This window comes from Rhinatrema bivittatum, chromosome 1 (assembly GCF_901001135.1).
Source record: "Rhinatrema bivittatum chromosome 1, aRhiBiv1.1, whole genome shotgun sequence".
Lineage (NCBI taxonomy): Eukaryota > Metazoa > Chordata > Amphibia > Gymnophiona > Rhinatrematidae > Rhinatrema > Rhinatrema bivittatum.
Genome location: NC_042615.1, coordinates 582,093,963 through 582,112,322, shown reverse-complemented (window position 1 = coordinate 582,112,322; position 18,360 = coordinate 582,093,963). Strand labels below are relative to the sequence as shown.

Here is an 18,360-nt window from a genome sequence, read left to right as displayed (position 1 = left end):
GCTTCACCAATTACTATCTTTCCTTTATCAAAAATTACTCTTCATTGACCAAAAAGGGAGCCAATCCTGCCAACTGGTCTCCAGAAGCCATATCAGCCTTTCTGACGCTCAAAGGGGCTTTTCAAAAGAAGCCGTGCCTCCGTCATCCTGACCCGCATCACCCATTCATCGTTGAGGTCGACGCATCAGACATTGGCGTGGGAGCGGTTCTAAGCCAGTATAGCGAATCTAATGTGCTCCATCCTTGCTCCTTTTTCTCAAGGCAGTTCTCGCCTGCCGAAAGAAATTATGGAATCGGAGACAAAGGGTTACTCGCAAACAAGCTGGCCTTTGAGGAGTGGCGTCCTTGGCTAGAAGGCGCACAACACCAAATAGTAGTGTACACCGATAACAAGAATTTGAAGTACCTCAGACATGCTCAACGACTCAATCACCGTCAAGCCAGACGGTCCCTTTTCTTTAACAGATTTGACATCATTTTGAAGTATCGTCCGGGAGAGAAGAACACTCTGGCTGATGCCTTGTCGCGATCCTTCTCCCCTCAGGATGTGCCAGACGAACCCCGGGAGAGTTGTTCTTGCAGCCAGTCATGTGGTACCTACTGGGAAGACGGTTGTGGCCAGAAATCAAAGGAAAAAGCTGTTGACGTGGGCGCACAATTCCCGTCTGGTCGGCCATCCGGGACAGAGTCGTACTTTGGCAATGCTACAGCGGTACTATTGGTGGCCAAACATGAAAAAAGACGTATAAGCTTATGTGCGTTCCTGTGCAGTTTGCGCCAAGCAAAAGCTGCCAGCCGGACGTCCTTGGGGTTTGTTACAACCTCTACCAGCACCAGATGAACCCTGGACACATATAGCAACCAACTTTGTAGTAGACTTGCCACCATCCAACGGAAACAATACCATTTGGGTCACATTTGACCGCTTCTCCAAAATGGCACATTTTGTAGCGTTACCAGGATTACCCTCCGCTGTGGAGTTAGCGAAACTTTATTAAACACATCTTTTGCCTTCATTGGATGCCTAAGCATATTCTGACAGAGGAGTACAATTCACAGCTAAATTTTGGAGAGCTTTATGTCAAAAATTTGACATCGCATTGGACTTAACCTCTGCTTACCACTCTCAATCTAATGGACAGATGAAGCATGAACAAAACGCTGAAACAATTTCTGCGATCTTATGTCAATTCAAGGCAGAGCGACTGGGCTGAACTACTGCCGTGGGCAGAATTTGCTATCAACTCGCATCCTGCTACTTCCACGGGGTCATCTCCCTTCCAACTTGTCTATGGACGACAACCGCTTCCTCCTCTGCCAATTCCACTATCAGTGGCTTCTCCTGCCGCCCAGGCTACTGCAGCAGTTATCTCAACTTTGGAAGCAAACGAAGGAGCTACTCCTTAAAGCAAGACAGAAAGCAAAGAAGATCTACGATGCTCACCATCGAGAGGCACCACAGTTTCAGCCTGAAGACAAAGTCTGGTTGAGTACCAAGTTTCTCGGTCTTAAACTACCTTCAGCACGTTTTGCACCTCGCTATGTAGGATCCTTTGCTATCCTTCAGCAATTGGGAAATCTGACGTACAGTTTGAAACTACCTTCATCAATGAAGATATACAACGCCTTCCATGTCTCTCTGTTAAAACCCTTGATGCTCTCAGAGTTCTCTAAAAAGATCCCAGAATCAACTACTCTAGTCCCTCCAGCTCCGGCGTCGCGCGCCTAAGGAGCGCGACAAAGGGGCCTGCCCCTTTGAGCGCCCCTTCGAGCAGCCCTTTCGGACAGCCCAGAAGGTAGTCGTGGAGTCTGCCCTTATACTCGGACATGTACAAGCGAACTTTTCAAAACCTCCAGCACCACCTTTGAACAAGGCAGTAATTTGCTATAAACGTTATATCTCGGACTGTATTGTACCTCGGTATCCGGCCTAACCCCCGGTAGCTCTCCATTACAGCTTAGTACCATTGCTCGTTAATCTTCGCTTTTCTATATTCATTGAAATGTGATATACACTGCCGTCACAGTATAAGCTGCTGTATACGTTATCTAGCCTGTTTTTGTGCATATCTTTAGCATTATTGTTTAGCATTATTGCTAGGTAGCATTATTGTTTATCCTTTCAGCATTATCTCAATCATATGTGGGCTTTTTACACATAATTTGTTCTGCTGCCCAGCTCGCTTCCAGTACAACATTACAGTCCAGCTATGCCTCCATTAATTGTTGACTGCCCCTTATCCTATCAGTATAGACCCCACCCAGATATTCTTTTTCCATTAGCACACCAGACCAAACACCACAAGTCCACTCACAACAAAAAAAGACTCATCCCAATACACACCCTCACACGCACACAGGCCATCAGTCTCTCACTCATCTCAATTATTTTGTTCAACGCACAATCACTCCAGAAGAAAACCCATATCTTACATGACATTCTTACTGATTCTAAACCAGAAATATGCGCTGTCACTGAAACCTGGTTCAAACAACATGACACCCCTCTCATCAACCAATTACCCCTAGATAACTACGATATTTTCTCAATACCTCGGAAAAAGAAGAGAGGAGGTGGCATACTCCTGGCTGTTAAAAAAGACCTACAACTTTTGACCCAGAAATGTGATATCCCAAATCAGTACGAAATTGGCTTTTTCAAATCTAAGTCTCTCCAACTATGTCTCATTTATACTCCCCCAGGTCTGCTAGAAAAGGATTCATCCCCCCTTATTGAATTCTTTGCAAACTCCCTATCCCCTGACGTACCCACGATTATCCTAGGAGACTTTAATTTACATGTGGATACGTCCCCGCAATCCCCCGCCTGTGAAGCTTTCCTATCCTCCCTTGAAGCAATGGGTTTCCAACAAATTGTGAACTCTCCCACACACAAAGCCGGCCATACCCTAGATCTTATTTTTATCAACTCATCCATTAACATAAGCAATCCCCCCTCATGCAGGCCAATACCCTGGTCTGACTACTCCCTGATTCAGACTAAACTCACCCTTCCACAATGTTCCCCCACCTTGCCCTGTCAGCCCATATCTTTCAAATATCGCCAAACCTGTTCTGTAGATACCATTACACAAGCTTGCTCTGATATAGATAATCAAATTGACCTCTCATCCCCAGATAACGCCTTCTCCTCCTGGGTCAATCTTACACGTACCATTGCCAATAAACATTGCCCACTAATAACGAAAAATGTCAACCCCAACCGTAGAAATAGAAAACCCTGGTACACAACTGCCCTAAGAATCCTCAAAATTCAGCTTAGAGCTGCTGAAAGGTCCTGGCGTAAACACCAATCCCCCGCAACCAAAACTAATTATTACCAACGCATGCACGAATATAGAAATTCCATCCTACAAACCAAACGTGAATACTACGCCAAAAAAATACATGGCCTCCAACATAACCCTAAGGCCCTTTTCTCATTGGTTGCTGACCTAACCTCTCCCTCTCTCATACAACAACCAGCTATTTCCTCTAAAAATCGCTGCAATGATTTAGCACATTTCTTTGAAAATAAAGTCGCCTCCATCACAGCACAGTTCTCTCATAATAATTTCAACTTCTCTATTCCTACATTCAACTCTGCAGTCTCCCTCTCCTCTTTTGACTCCTCTTCCTCCTTGGAAGTAGAGAACATCCTAAAAAAAAATGAAACCCTCATCCCATCCTTCTGAAACTATCCCTTCTAAACTCCTTCTATCTATACCTAAAGTGATCGCCAAACCACTATCGAACATTCTTAACTGCTCCCTCGAGCATGGCACTGTTCCCAACTTTCTCAAGCGAGCAGTAGTGAAACTGCTACTTAAAAAACCCAATCTTGACCCCGACACCTTATCTAATTACAGACCTGTTTCCAACTTACCCCTCCTAGCCAAAGTCCTTGAAAAGTTAGTGAATGCTCGCCTTTCCGATCACCTTGAACAAAACAATATTCTCCCGTCCACCCAACATGGTTTCAGGAAGCAATTAAGTACTGAAACATTATTACTATCCCTCTACGACACACTCCTCAGAGGAACAGACGCAGGTTCCTCTTACCTGATTGCCATGCTCGACATCTCTGCTGCGTTCGACACAGTTAATCATGATACCCTCCTCAACATCCTCAGGAGTATTGGAATCACTGGCAATGCCCTGGCCTGGATACATTCGTATCTCCAGAATCGCTTTTATACTGTCTTAGTGGATAACAACGAATCTGACCCTATCAGTCTCCCACAAGGTGTGCCCCAAGGTTCTTCCCTCTCCTCCACCCTTTTTAATATCTACATGTTACCCCTTACCACCCTTCTCACCAAACTCCACATCAAGCACTTCATTTATGCCGACGATGTGCAAATCATATTCCCCTTCTCTGACTCCCTCCAGACTGCTCTACGAAATTGGGAATCCTGTCTCTCCTCCATCAACCAACTTCTCACTGATATGCACCTTGCACTTAATCCCAACAAAACCGAACTATTAATCATCTCCAATAATCAACCGCTCCCAGCCATCCCCCCTACATACTCATCCACTATTTTCCCCACGCACATTCGCAATTTAGGTATCCTTATTGATAATCATCTTTCTTTTAAACCATTCATCAATTCTATCATAAAGGAATGCTATTTTAAACTGCAAACGATAAAAAAACTTAGACCCCTGCTACATTTCTCGGATTTCCGTACAGTGCTCCAGTCTATTATATTGTCCAAAATAGACTACTGTAATGCACTCCTCCTTGACATCCCCACAACACACATCAAGCCGTTACAGCTATTACAAAACGCCGCTGCTCGGATACTGTCAAATTCTAAAAAAAGAGACCATATTACCCCCACCCTTATCGAATTACACTGGCTCCCAATACGCTCAAGAATACTTTATAAAGTACTCTCCCTCATCCACAAAAGTCTGTTAAACTCCAACCTCAATTGGATCAACCCCCCCCCTCCTCCCACGTACCTCCAACAGACCCACCCGCCCTGCCCTGCAAGGAACCTTACGCACCCAACCCATCAAATCTTTCAAACTATCCTCCACCATAAGCAGAGCCTTCTCTCTTGCCGGCCCCACTATATGGAACTCCTTGCCCCATGACATACGCATGGAGTCCCACACTCCCAAATTAAAAAAAAAATTGAAAACCTGGCTTTTCCAGCAAGCCTACCCCTTGACACCGCCCAATTCATAAAATCACCCCCTAAATGATTCAGTGACCTATGATTAAGTATGCTCTACGACTAAGGAATGCCTTATGACCAACGATTTATGCCTTTTGCTTTTATGACTACTGATGCTTTGTATATAGTTGTTATTGTATGTTATATTTATAGTTCTCTCTATTTATTGATCTATTAATTTGCATTGTTATCGGTTATATGTAAGGGCGCTGCCCAAAAGTTTTTTGTTCTTTGTGAACCGATGCGATGTGCGAACGGCTATCGGTATATAAGAGACTTTAAATAAATAAATAAATAAATACATAAATAAATAATACTCTGGAGGCGGTGTCGAAGATATCATATGCGGCCCTGACTTCATGTTTCCCAGCTTCGAATCCCTTCTGGAGGATGGTAGACAATCCTTCCTGGAATTCTTCAGGCAGGGTTTCAGAGAAGTCTTGAACTTGTTTCCAGAGGTTCTGGTGTACTGTGTCATGTATAGCTGGAAAACCCTAAGGCCGAAGGCGGCCAAGGACTTCTGCTCTTTGCCAGGCGGGGCAGAAGAGTGAGGCCAGGATCTCTTAGCCTTCTTCTGGGCGGATTCCACTACTACGGAGTAGTGGGGTAGTTGGCTCTTTTGAAAATCTGGAGCTGACTGAACCAGATATGTAGAGTCAGTTTTCCTGTTGGCTGGTGGCATGGTTCCAGGGTATTCCCAGGTACAGTGCAAGAGGTCAAGCAGAACCTCGTGGACCGGAATTGCCATTACTTCTTTAGGGGCATCCACGAACTGAAGCACCTCCAGCACTTTATGCCTGGCATCCTCCTCCATTTGCTATTTAAAGGGAATGGTCTCAGACATCTCCTTTATAAAACTGGCAAAGGAGAGGTCTTATGGAGGGGAGCGGCGCCTTTCTTCCAGGGGTGAAGGCTCTGACAAAAGGTCTTCAGAATCTTGAGAGTCAGAGAAGTCATCACCCCAGTGGTCGTATGGTGGATCTCCTTTACCCCGCGGGGCTTCAGATGGAGGAAGAAGTCCAAGTCCAGCTGGATGAGGAGGTGGCAACCGATGGAAATTGTCTAGGCACCGAGATCGGTGGTGGCAGCACAGAGGACGGTGGAAGTGATACCGATGGCATCAGTATTTTCGATGGGCGCGAAGGTGCGAGTAAGCCTGATGGCCCAGGAATCGGCTCTGGCATCGGTGGTTCCCAGAGAGGAGAGGAGCCACGGTCCGCTTCTTCTTCGTCCAAAGACACAAGGAATCGGGGATCGATGCCAGAGGAGGGATCAATGGTTGTGAAGGCGCTGATGGTCTGGAAGGAATGGGCAGCTGTTCAAGGAGTGGAGCCAAGATAGTAGGCACCAGATCAGGCGTTGGCATGGGAGTCGGCGCCGGTGGTGACTGAAAACTCCGAAGGACTGCCTCTTGGACCATCCGGTCCAATTCCTCCCGGAAGGCTGGTGTGGAGGCTCAGTAGGCATTGTCGGAGGGACCACAGGAATTTGTGGAGTCTCGGCACCCAGCACCGTTGTAGGTGGGGAATGCCTCGGTGTCCCGGGTCCAGAGGAGGATGGGGGCTCCTCTCCCCGGGACTTCTTGGAAGGCGGCTCGGTTGAGGTTGATGCCGATGGCTTTTCGGTGCCGGCACCAGATGAGGATTCGCGTCTGTGCCGGTGCTTCTCGCGATGCTCGGCATGGTCCTTCTCCTTTGAGTGGGACGATGCCAGTGACAGCCAGTCATCAGTCTCTCGATGTTGTTGAGATGAAGATGGAGAAGGAGTAGAGGATGAAGAAATCTTGTGACTCTGTGCACTTTTGGCTGGAGTTGATGGAGACGAGTGCTTAGATGCAAACTGTTGCTCCATCTTCTCCAGGCGGGCGTAGTGGCCTTTAGGGGGTCATTTGAGCACAACTAGTGCAACACTGGACATCGTGGGAAGGTCCCAAGCATAAAACTCAGATGTCATGAGGGTCCGTAATGGACATAGTCCTCGGATACTCGGGGCACTTCCGAAACCCGGTCGCCATATTGAAAAAAAAGGGGCGGTGCGCGGTCGGTGGCAGTCGGGCACCGATAAGAACACCATTGGGAACCGACCGTTTCAAACGTGGTAACTTACCAGAACATTAGCGGAGGTCGGTGGGGGACCCCGGGACAGGGAAAAATTTCAAAATTTTTGAGAAAAAGTTCCATGAGGAAAAAATTGTGAGAAATTCTCACAGAGCTCCTAAGAACCGCGAGGCAACTGCTGTGTGGAAAAAAAAAGACTGAAAGGAGACCCCTGCTGGATGCAGGGTTAGTACCATGCTGGGCATGCTCAGTGTGTCAGTCAAAGTTCTAGAAACTTTGACAAAAGTGTTCCGTGATAGAGTTTCATTGATGTCACCCATATGTGAGGACTACCATCCTGCTTGTCCTGTATATTGTATTATATTACACTCCCTTATTTGGTACATCACCTTTTTAAGCGAGGTTGGTTTCTTGGCCTTCGGGATCTCTCTCTGCTTTCCTTTCTTGACTAGAGGAGCACTGGAGTCCAGTGGATTATGAGGTACTGTGCCCTGTTTTAATTGCTGATGTTTGGCTGCAGTCGCAGATTCCTTGGTAAGCACTGGAGCAGCACTACCAACTGAGGTAAATAAACAAATAAACATGTAACTGAGGCAGCAGGAATGCAATATTAAAACATCATGATAGAATTGGGCAAAACTAACTTTTTTATTTAATTCTCAAACTCAAGTCACTGATGATTACAGAGCGAGTGAGTCAAGTGTTCCATATCTTCAATTATAGAATTGGGTTGAAATTGAATCTGAGCTCTAAATTTGAGATTGGTGATGTTAATCTGGACAACTTGGCAGATTTAGCCATGTCAAGAAGCCATCACACAATTTAGCATATCCTAGCATAACTGGAATCTCATCTTAATATGAATCCAAGACTAGACTAGCAAAATTAATGAAGGCAAAGATCAAAACTTGTCCAGCCTCTACTCTGATAAGCATTGCAATATTTGCTGCACTACTCCCCTCACTTTCTGAATGTTTATTTTTTTAGATTTAGCATTTATGAAAGTGAAAAATACCATCTCTTAAAGCTAAGGTGTAGCTAGGTTGGTTAGAGAGATTCTAAAACCATTTAGAATATTTTTAACGAACAAAGATTGTAAAGTGATTCACCTTTCTAATGAAAAGCATCCTCAAGTGTGACAGTCATGCTTAAGGAAGAAAAAATGAATTCAGATTGAAGTGTTTGTCCTATATGAAATGATCCTCCTTTGAATTTAAAAGAAATGGCAAAGCAGGCGGGGAGGGGGGAAGGAGGCAGAAAAAGATTTAAACACTTATATTTTGATATCTGGACCAGTCCTATACCTCCTGCTGGTTTGTTTAAAAACTTCCAAAGGTTTGTAAACTGCATGTAGGATCAGGACCAGGTTCACCTCAAAATTTAGATGAAATTAAATCTTACCTGATAATTTCCTTTTCTTGAATATAGTCAGACTAGTCAAGACCCATGGTTTATGATGCCAACCAGTAGATGCAGACCTATATCTACAGGCTCGCTGTAACTCCTTATACGCATCTGGGCTGCTACCAGCCTGCCAGTAATTCTTTAACATGCTATTTACAGACCTGCCCTAGGGAGCCCCCCCTAGGGCAGGCTTTGTCGGTCCTCACGTTCTTGGCGTCTGGTGCCTTCAACCTGGGGAAGGTGGTGTTAGTGGGCAGGATTTCCCTCCCTTCACCCCAGGAAAACAAATGGGACTGTGAAAAAGGCTGGCAGTATATACAAATATATACAGGTTTAGAAGAATATAAGTATATACATTTCTATGTGACTATGTACATCGTTAATAGGATGTCAAACAACATACTTATCTACTTGTGGTTAATAGTTTCAGGCCACACAACTATATACATTTTTACAAGGTAGTAAGAACATTTAATATTTGGCAATTTGAGATTGTTGGCTCCCACAGTATACCACTTTATAGAATAGATGGGACCTTTTGAGTTCCCGCTTAATCTAATCAAGTGTTATCATCCTCCCCCTTTGTTTTTCCCCAAGTCTCACATATGCAAAAAGATGCAATTTGGCTGGTGGGCTGTGTTGGCCTGGGGGATCCGTTGTATCTAAACCGCTGACATCTCCTCGGTGCCGTTTCCGCTCCACTGAAAGGTCTGTGTCAACACTGGGGACCAAGCCCTCCTGGGGGACCTGACTCTGCCTCCCAGTCTGTCACTGGGGTGCACACCCTCCTGGGGAACCCAACTGCACCTCTGGACCTGCCGCTGGCATCCACACCCTCCTAGGGGAACTGCTCAATCTGCCGCTGGGGTCCCTCTGCTCAAAGGGGACCCAGGGTCACCTCCCTTGGTAAGAGGGTTTTTTTCTGGCTTGTTTAGCATTCAGTGATTCAGGCCTCTGCAGTCTCACCTTTCAGTGATTTTAACTTTGCTAAGCTCATGGCCAGTCATTCGCTATTACCCAGCCTGGATAGGTCATCTTCTCTCAGCCTAAAGGTCAAGACCCAGGCAGAACCATAGAAAGAGTATTATGTGCATACCCTTCCATCCTGCATGGTTTTTTTTTGTTTCTGTTGTCTAAGAACTGGGTCGCCAATGGTCTGACTCCCCTTGTTAGTCAGGGTGAGAATCTGTTTGCTTCCTAGAACTGTTTTTCAGTATATTTTTCTCACAAATCCCTTTCTCATTCAGAATTCTCCAATGTATGACTTTTCCAGTCATAGTTCTGTAATTCAGGATTTTGTGGCTCATGTTACATAGCAGCATTGTCCTCTTTTTTTCTCTGCTGCAGTTCACTTAAATGGTAGTATGCTCTTTCTCTCTCTCCCTTGGGGGGGGGGAGGGGGGAGGCACAGACAACATAAAATACAATCAACAAGTTAATCATATTACTAGTATCTTTTTTTTGATTTTTAACAAGTGGACTTTCAGAAAAATAAGGAAGCAGAAACATGAGAAGAGTTTTCAACAGCAATTAAGAAATTACTCAACTGCAGCAAAGTATAAACATTCAATAATCTTCCTGTTTATTTGCTCTTCCGCAATGAAGACTGAATGAAGATACAGAAGATACTAGCAGCATAGGGAGGGTCCTGGACTGATCTGATTGTATTCAAGGAAATTAAATTATCAGGCAAGAAGTAATTTCACCTTCCTCTTCATCCAATCAGACCAGTCCAGACCACTGGGATATACACAAGCTATTCCCTTACAGGTCAAGGTGCTGCCCAAGCCCCTCACAAAAATACAGAGGGAAAAGAGGTCTCCTCTTTAGCCCTGACATTCAGGTGGTAAAGTTTAGAAAAAGTATGCAAAGTGCTTCGACAAATTGCTGCTTTACATATCTCCAAAGCAGAAACCTTTACAACTCTGCCCATGAAATCGCCTGTGACCTTTGTACTTGCTATGGCAATGTAGCACTGGAGTCCACAGAAACAGCTGTAAATGATTCCTTAATCCATTGTGCCACCATATCCCTATAATCTGCTTTCTTTTCCAAACTTCACTATACAGGACTAGTAAATGATGCGACTTTTGAAATATGCCCAGGATCTTGAAAAAATCGGAAAAGATGTCTCAGCATATCCAAAGGACGAGAAAGGCCAAGTCCTCTCAATCAGTCTGTTTACCAAACAAAGGTAAGGAATCAACTGATTGAGATAGGATTCTAAGAAAACATATAGAAGGAAGAGGGGACTGTATGAATTTGGACCCCATCCTTTCGGAGCAATAGGCCTTTCTGTCAAAAATTCCAAATCCATAGAACCAAAAGATCCAAGGAACACACTGACTCTCAGTGTAGTAAGCCCTAAACACTCAATATTCAGACCTAAGCTAAAGAAATGGAAAATATCCTAGCCTTCGGGAAAATGGCCACATCAGCCTAAGAATAACTGTCTTCACTAAACGTGCCCTCCCAAAGGCCAAACCATAAAACAACAAATTCAACTCAGATCCTTGTGAAACATGGGTCCATGGGACAGCAAATCCTTGTGAGACAGAAGCCTTAGAAGTTGTCTCAAAGGAGACGTCCAAGATTCGTATGCCACAGCTGACATGGCAAATCCGAAGTAATAGTACTACTAGACCTGGATGACAAGCAATACTCCAAAGTAGCCTGCCTATCAAAGGCCAAGAAGGAACAAACACAGAAGTATTTTCGTCAGCAAGCCCTATACTAGGGCATCAAACACAGATGAAAGCCCCTCTTTTGGCTGACAAACTTGTGCACCTTTGTATTTTTGTTGATCGCCATCAGATCCAGCTCTAGCAGGTCCAATCTGGTGACAATTACATCAAAGATTCTTTTAGAGAGGTACTATTTCACTGGGTTCACTGCATAATGACAGCAGAAAATGACCTGTACACTGCTCATGCCTGCTATGGGGAAATGCCGATAAAACCTTCACTTTCAGATCTGCCCAATGAAGAAGCAGGTCTAACTCCAATACACAAGGACTTCAGGTTCCTCCTTGATGACTTATGTATGCTATCACTATGACATTGTCAGGCATCACCTTTTGACTGCCTGTCCCACTATCAGAGGCATAAATTCCAAGGCAGGCAGCCAGCCAAATCACCCTAGACTAATTGGTTGATGGACCAACTCACTTCCTCTGGGTTCCAGCTCCTGACTGTGTGCCCTTTAGCCTGCCCGATTGACATCCAACATCATTATGATCCAGACTGAGGTTACAAAAAACAGAGGTTACCAAATCTACTCCCCACTCTAAATGTTTGCAGCCTACCTACCACTACAATCATATTCTTGCCAACTCAGGCAGCGTCAGATGCATGGAACACCTGGTCCTTCAAAGAGGATGCCCATGAAACTAGGTCCAATGCTGCCGCCATGGATCCGAGTCTGAAAGTAGGACCACACCATCGGATTCGTAGCCAAACCAAACACCCGGTCACCCAACTTCTGAATGGTCCTATCTTTGTATGGAATTGAGCTCTAGGGACCAGGTCGAGTGAAGACGGCTCTTGGAGAAATTGACCTTCTAGTCTAATTCCTTCGAAAAATTGATCTACTCTATGGGAGACCAGGATACTTTTCCAGAGTGACACTGCTCTTAACCAGCGATTGAAGGTAAGAATGAACCATGAAGCCCTCCTTGTGGAAAGCTGTCTAAACAATCAAAATAGTCAAAAAGGGCCTTGGGAATGTTGCTAACCTCAAAGGCTCCAGAAGCGCAGAGAGGCCTGTCCTGCCATGGCCTCGGAATCACCTCAGATCCTGCCCATTCCTTCAAGATCTTTTTTAAAAGAAAGTGCTGTCAAGTTAGACTTAGAACCAATACCAATAACATTCTCCTATGGACAAAATTAAAGAAAATGCCAGCCCTATATGCTGTCCCTGCTTTCAACAAAGAACCTGAAATGTCTGCTGAAAAACAATGAGACCAACACTCGGAAGATCTGGCTACAACCCAGCTATATGCCACTATTTGCAGAACCATAACCAGTCGGCCACCTCAAACTTCCCCTCTGTCACATTCTTCGACAGTGCCTCCCCTTACAGGAATGGTCACACTCTTAGTGACTGAGTACACTAGAAAATTCAGCTAAGGACATAGCACTTTTTTTTCTGTCTCCCCAAGGAGTGCAGCTTGCATAACAAGCAATCCCCTACACAGTGCTTCTCAACAGGTGTGTCTGGACACACTAGTGTGTCGCGAAGTCACAGAATGTGTGTTCCAGATCCACCAGAAGGCTGCTCTTTCTTCATCAATCTGGACAGGAGTTGGCTAATTTCTCCTTTATTGGGTATGACAGGAAGCTGCTTTTGCTTCCTTTTCCTTTACTGGACCAATGGGAGGTTATTCCCTTTTCTTTCACCCAGATCAGAGCGAGATATCACCAACTCCTGTTCATATGGACCTGGCAGGACACCAACTTTATCTTCCTCTGCCTGGCTTGGCAGTGAGACTGCTTATGCTCTCTTCACCATGGAGTCTGGCCATGAAAGGAGCTTGAGGAAGAGAGGTGCATGCTCTATAGATCCACTGCCGACTTCCACTGCTGCTTCCTCAGCTTCTTTCTCTCCTCAATGGTTCTTGCCCTCATCTACTGCTGGTAAATGGGGGGGGGGGGAGGGGGGGGAGTCTCTGGATTGGACTGAAGGGTTTTATGCTGGCTGGGAGGCAGGAGGAGGGGAAATATGCTGGGCAAAAAGGCTTTAGAAGATAGGGAGTCAGTCTGCTGGGTAGGGAGAAGTGGAGAAAGGAGGGGCTGGGGATGCTGGATACGGAGATGGAAGTGGAGAGAGAGATTGAGGTAGGCCTGCTGGGCTGCGTGAGTAGGGAAGGCAGGGGATGCTGAGCAGAAAGGGGTAGAAAACAGGTGGTCAGGAAGGGGTGAGGGAATGACAGGGAGTTTAGCAGGGGAAAGAAATGACACAGGGAAGAGTATGCAGGGGTGGGTGTGTCGGAATTGTTGGGCAGGGATATGAGCATGTGAATGGACGATTTAGTAGTTGGGAGAAGAGAGGGATGATGGGGGCAAGGAGGGGAATGACGGGTACAAGAGCCATAATATGTCAGGTTTGAGAATATGCATTTTTTCTTACTGTAGGAGGAAATATTCCTTTTTCTAGTTCTCCAGTTTTGCACTGCATGCAGAAAGGTCTTGGTGTTTCCATTCCAGTTTTTATTTCCACATTTCTAATTTGTGGTATTTTATTCTATATTAGGTGAAGGTAGGTCTCTCTGTATTATGTATGTGTGTCGCTGAGATGAGGTACTTTACTAGCAAGTAGGGATTTGTATCAGTCTATTTGTTGTATTTTCTCAATATGTTATTGCACTGTTGGTGAACTGCTGCCTTTTCATGGGTAGGGCTATTGCTGTTTTATTTCTTGGAGTTAGTGCTGCTTCAGTATGGCAGGTGTAAACATGTACAGAGTTTTTGTATTATTTTACAATGCACCTGGTAGCAGAGGGAGTTTGTGATGCTGTTATTGAGATGACACCAGAATCAGAATATATTTTTTGTATGGTGAGTTCTTTAGGGAAAGGCCTTAGTTCTGCTCTGCACTTATTGTTAGGAAGTGGGAGATTCCTGTGGATGCAGAGTATGTGTTTATATTTAGTCCCATGATGGTCATGTGTTCAGTGTGTCACGCATGCGAGTATCAACTCTCAGGTGTGTCCTGACAGAAAAAAGGTTGAGAACCACTGCCCTATACCCATGCACTTGCAGAGAGATTCATTAAACCGTCTTTAGCAGGGGAAAAGACCTGACTGACCATCATAGGTTACTGCAAAGAGGAGGAAACTGACTAATTTTCCTCCACAGTCAATACATTCCGCAGTGCTTACGTATCCAAGAAGGGATGCTCTTCCTAGAGAAGAGAGACTGACTATGGAAGAGGGGTCTTCCACTTCTGTTTATATAGAAGCAAGTTCTTACTGGCAAATGGTAACCTTCTACCATCTTTGAATTCAGTGGACATTACTGTTATGTGTGCGGAAAAGTGGGGCTCAAACTTTGTGGCCCCTGGTGTTCAAGGCTAGAGGAGGTGACAGTGGCGACACAAAGGCTCTTCAATTCATCAAGACCTCATCCAGTCCCAAATTCTGCAGGTCCTTGACCTCCTCTATGAGGCCTTCAAACCCTGAGAAGATTCCTCAGCTATGTCCAACTATTGACTTTAAGACCTTACTCCCATCTGAACCCAGTGGAGAGGTAAACTCTGGAGTGGACCTCTGGACAGTCATCTGTCCCAGTGAAGGACCTACTGAATGAACTTAAATTAAGTAGCCCAAGCCAAGGGAAGGGATTCCAAGACAATCGGATCCATTCCCATAAAAGAAAATTAGGTCTTACCTTCGATAATTTTCGTTCCTGTAGTACCAAGGATCAGTCCAGACTCCTGGGTTTTGCCTCCGCACCAGCAGATGGAGACAGAGCAAAACTTGTCAGGCTCTGTCATAAATACCAGGGTGCCACCCACAGCCTGCCAGTATTACACAATGTCAAAGCAAAATAACTCCCAGCTGACAACTAACTATATACATAAAGATTAACCGGGAAACCCTTGGGTCACTATCCCCAACAAGGAACCTGACCCGAAACCAGGAATAGAAATCTTCACACCCCAAACGAATTAGAACAGAAATAGAAACAGCGGACTCTCCGATTTAATGCAGAAGCAGGTGGGACTCTGGACTGATCCTTGGTACTACAGGAACGAAAATTATCGAAGGTAAGACCTAATTTTCTTTTCCCTGTACGTACCGGATCAGTCCAGACTCCTGGGATGTACTAGAGCTCAAAACTACTTGGGATGGGACCGGAGAGGCCCGCTCTCAACACGCTTGCTCCGAAATTGCCCTCCCTGGAGTCCTGGACATCCAGCCGATAATGCCGTGCAAAGGTATGCAACGATTTCCAAGTCGCTGCTCTGCAGATCTCTTGTGGAGATCTGGTGACACTCCGCCCAGGAAGCCGCCTGGGAACGTGTCGAGTGTGCCTTTAGTCCTAAAGGCAAGGGCCGACCAGCTAAAAGGTATGCAGAATTAACGGCCTCCTTCAACCACCGCGCGATGGTGGTCTTGGATGCCATATCACCCTTTCTAGGCCCCTTCCAGAGGATGAATAGATGATCGGAAACCCGGAAACCATTAGTCATTTCCAAATAGCGTAGAAGGACCCTACGCACATCCAGTTTCTTCAAATCCTTGGAAAGGGGATCCGACCCGTCAAGTTGTGAAAACGCTGGAAGCTCCACCGACTGGTTCAAATGAAAAGTCGAAACTACTTTCGGTAGAACTGAGGGAACCGTCCGGAGACTAACCCCAGACTCAGAGATCCTCAAGAAAGGTTCCCTACAAGACAATTCCTGAAGTTCAGAGACTCGTCTAGCTGAAGCGATTGCCACCAAAAATACTACCTTCAACGTAAGATCCTTCAGGGTCGCCCTCTTCAGTGGTTCAAATGGTGGCCCACACAAGGCCTTTAGCACCACATTTAGGTTCCAGGAGGGACAAGGAACAAGCAACGGTGGATGTAGATACTTTGCCTCCTTAAGAAAATGGGCAACATCTGGGTGTGACGCCAGCGTCCCCCCTTCCACCGAACCAAGTTAACAGAGGGCAGCCACTTGCACCAGCAACGAACTACAGGACAGCCCCTTGAAGGAAGGCTAAAACGTTGGAAACGGACGCCCGAGTAGCCCAAATTGCTCGAGTAATACAGCAAGACTCTAAAACCTTCCAAATTCGCACATAAGATAAGGAAGTGGAGGTCTTGCGAGACCTCAGAAGAGTGGAGACCACTGCATTACAATAGCCTTTACCTCTTAAACGGCACCTCTCAAACGCCATGCCGCTAGACAAAAGCGATCTACCTGATCGAAACAAACAGGTCCCTGATGAAGTAGATTCGGTAACATCGGCAGATGCAGTGGCTCCCCTAATGCTAGATTTAGAAGGTCTGCAAACCACGGACGCCGTGGGCCACTCGGGAGCCACCAGAATGACCAGGGTGACGCTCTATTCGGCGAAGGACCTTGCCGATCAGAGGCCAGGGGGGAAAAACAGAGAGGGATCGACGTCTGCCAGGGAAGCACCAAGGCATCCACCCCTCTGCCCCCGGTTCCCTGCGCCGGGCAAAGAGCGTGGAGCCTTTGCATTCTGAAAGGTCGCCATCAGATCCATGGCCGGCTGTCCCCATCTGTCGCAGATTAACTGGAACGCCCTGTCCACCAGCTCCCACTCTCCGGGGTCCGAGTTGATGCAGACTCAGGAAGTCCTGCATGAATGTTGTCTACCCCTGCTCTGTGAGACGCGGCGATACTGAGAAGGTGCCGCTCCACCCACTGCATCAACAGACGAGCTTCTAACGCCCACCGGCGATTACAAGTCCCCCCCTGACGGTTGATGTAGGCTACTGTTATCGCATTGTCGGACAAGACCCTGACCAACTTCTTCCCTGAAAGGAAGGCCCGGAGTGCCAGTCGTACCGCCCTGGTCTCCAAGCGATTGATCGAGTCTCGCTGGTCGAGCGCGGACCAGAGCCCCTGGTACTGACTTCCGCAGACACCACGCTCCCCAATTGGAGGCTCGTATCCGTGTGACCACCGTCCATTCCGGTGCCATGAGCGATACCCCCGGAGGAGATTGTCTGAACACAACCACCATCCCAGGCTGGCACGTGCCGTGTCCGTTAGTGGTACGGGAGATGGAATTGTTCGGACACCGGACCTCCAGCGGGAAAGCAACACCGACTGTAAGGGTCACATGTGCGCAAAGGGCCCACGGTACCAATTCCAATGTAGATGCCATGGAGCCTATCAACTGAAGGTAGTCCCAAACCGTTGGTGTCTGGTTCTGCAGTAAGGTCCGGACCTGGTGTTGTAATTTGTGAGTGCGCGCGACGGAAAGAAAAACCTTGCCTTGTCGAGTATCGAATAAAGCTCCCAAAAACTCCAGTGACTGAGAGGGATTGAGGTGGATTCTTGGATGTATTGGACCACCCACCCGAGGGAGTGCAATAGCTGTAGAACCCGCTGAATCGCTGAACAACAAAGCGCCTCGGACTTTGCTCGAATCAACCAGTCGTTCAGATAAGGATGGACTAACAGCCCCTCCTGCGCAACTGTGCTGCTGCCACCACCTCCATGATCTTGGTGAAGGTTCTGGGGGCCGTTGCGAGACTGAATGGTAATGCTTGAAACTGGTAATGCTTCCCCAAGGCATAGAACCTGGAGATACCTCTGATGGTCTTTCCTGATTCCGATGTGCAGGTAACACCTCCGTGAGATCCAGTGAAGCCAGGAACTCTACCGGCCTTACCGAAGCAATCACGGACCTCAGGGTCTCCATGTGAAAGCGTGGTATCCGAAGACATCTGTTTGATGTCCTTTAGATGTAAGATGGACCGGAAGGCTCCTTCTTTCTTTGGAACGACGAAGTATATGGAATAATGTCCTCTTCATTGCTCCAGTTGGGAACTGGAACAATCGCCCCCAGGTTCAACAACCGGAGCAAAGTCTGCTGAACCTCTTGACGCTTCTCTGCGTGACAGCACGGGGATGGAAAAAATCTCGGATTGGGGAGCCGAGCAAAATCTAAGGCGTAGCCCGTGTTTATCACAGAGAGGTACCCACTGATTCCGTCGTGATTGTGGTCCATACCTCGTAAAAGAGA

The 18,360-nt window shown here is 46.4% G+C and overlaps 1 protein-coding gene across 7 annotated transcripts in view; it reads right to left on the bottom strand.

Moving 5' to 3' along the window:
- The window catches only part of SECISBP2 (SECIS binding protein 2), a 303,042-nt gene that overhangs the window by 109,201 nt on the left and 175,481 nt on the right, over nt 1-18,360 (bottom strand). For all 7 annotated transcript variants that reach the window (XM_029618469.1, XM_029618450.1, XM_029618477.1 and 4 more), the window contains one exon: nt 7,637-7,806. In XM_029618469.1, coding sequence (XP_029474329.1) covers nt 7,637-7,806 — 170 coding nt within the window. The remainder of the gene's footprint in view (nt 1-7,636; nt 7,807-18,360) is intronic.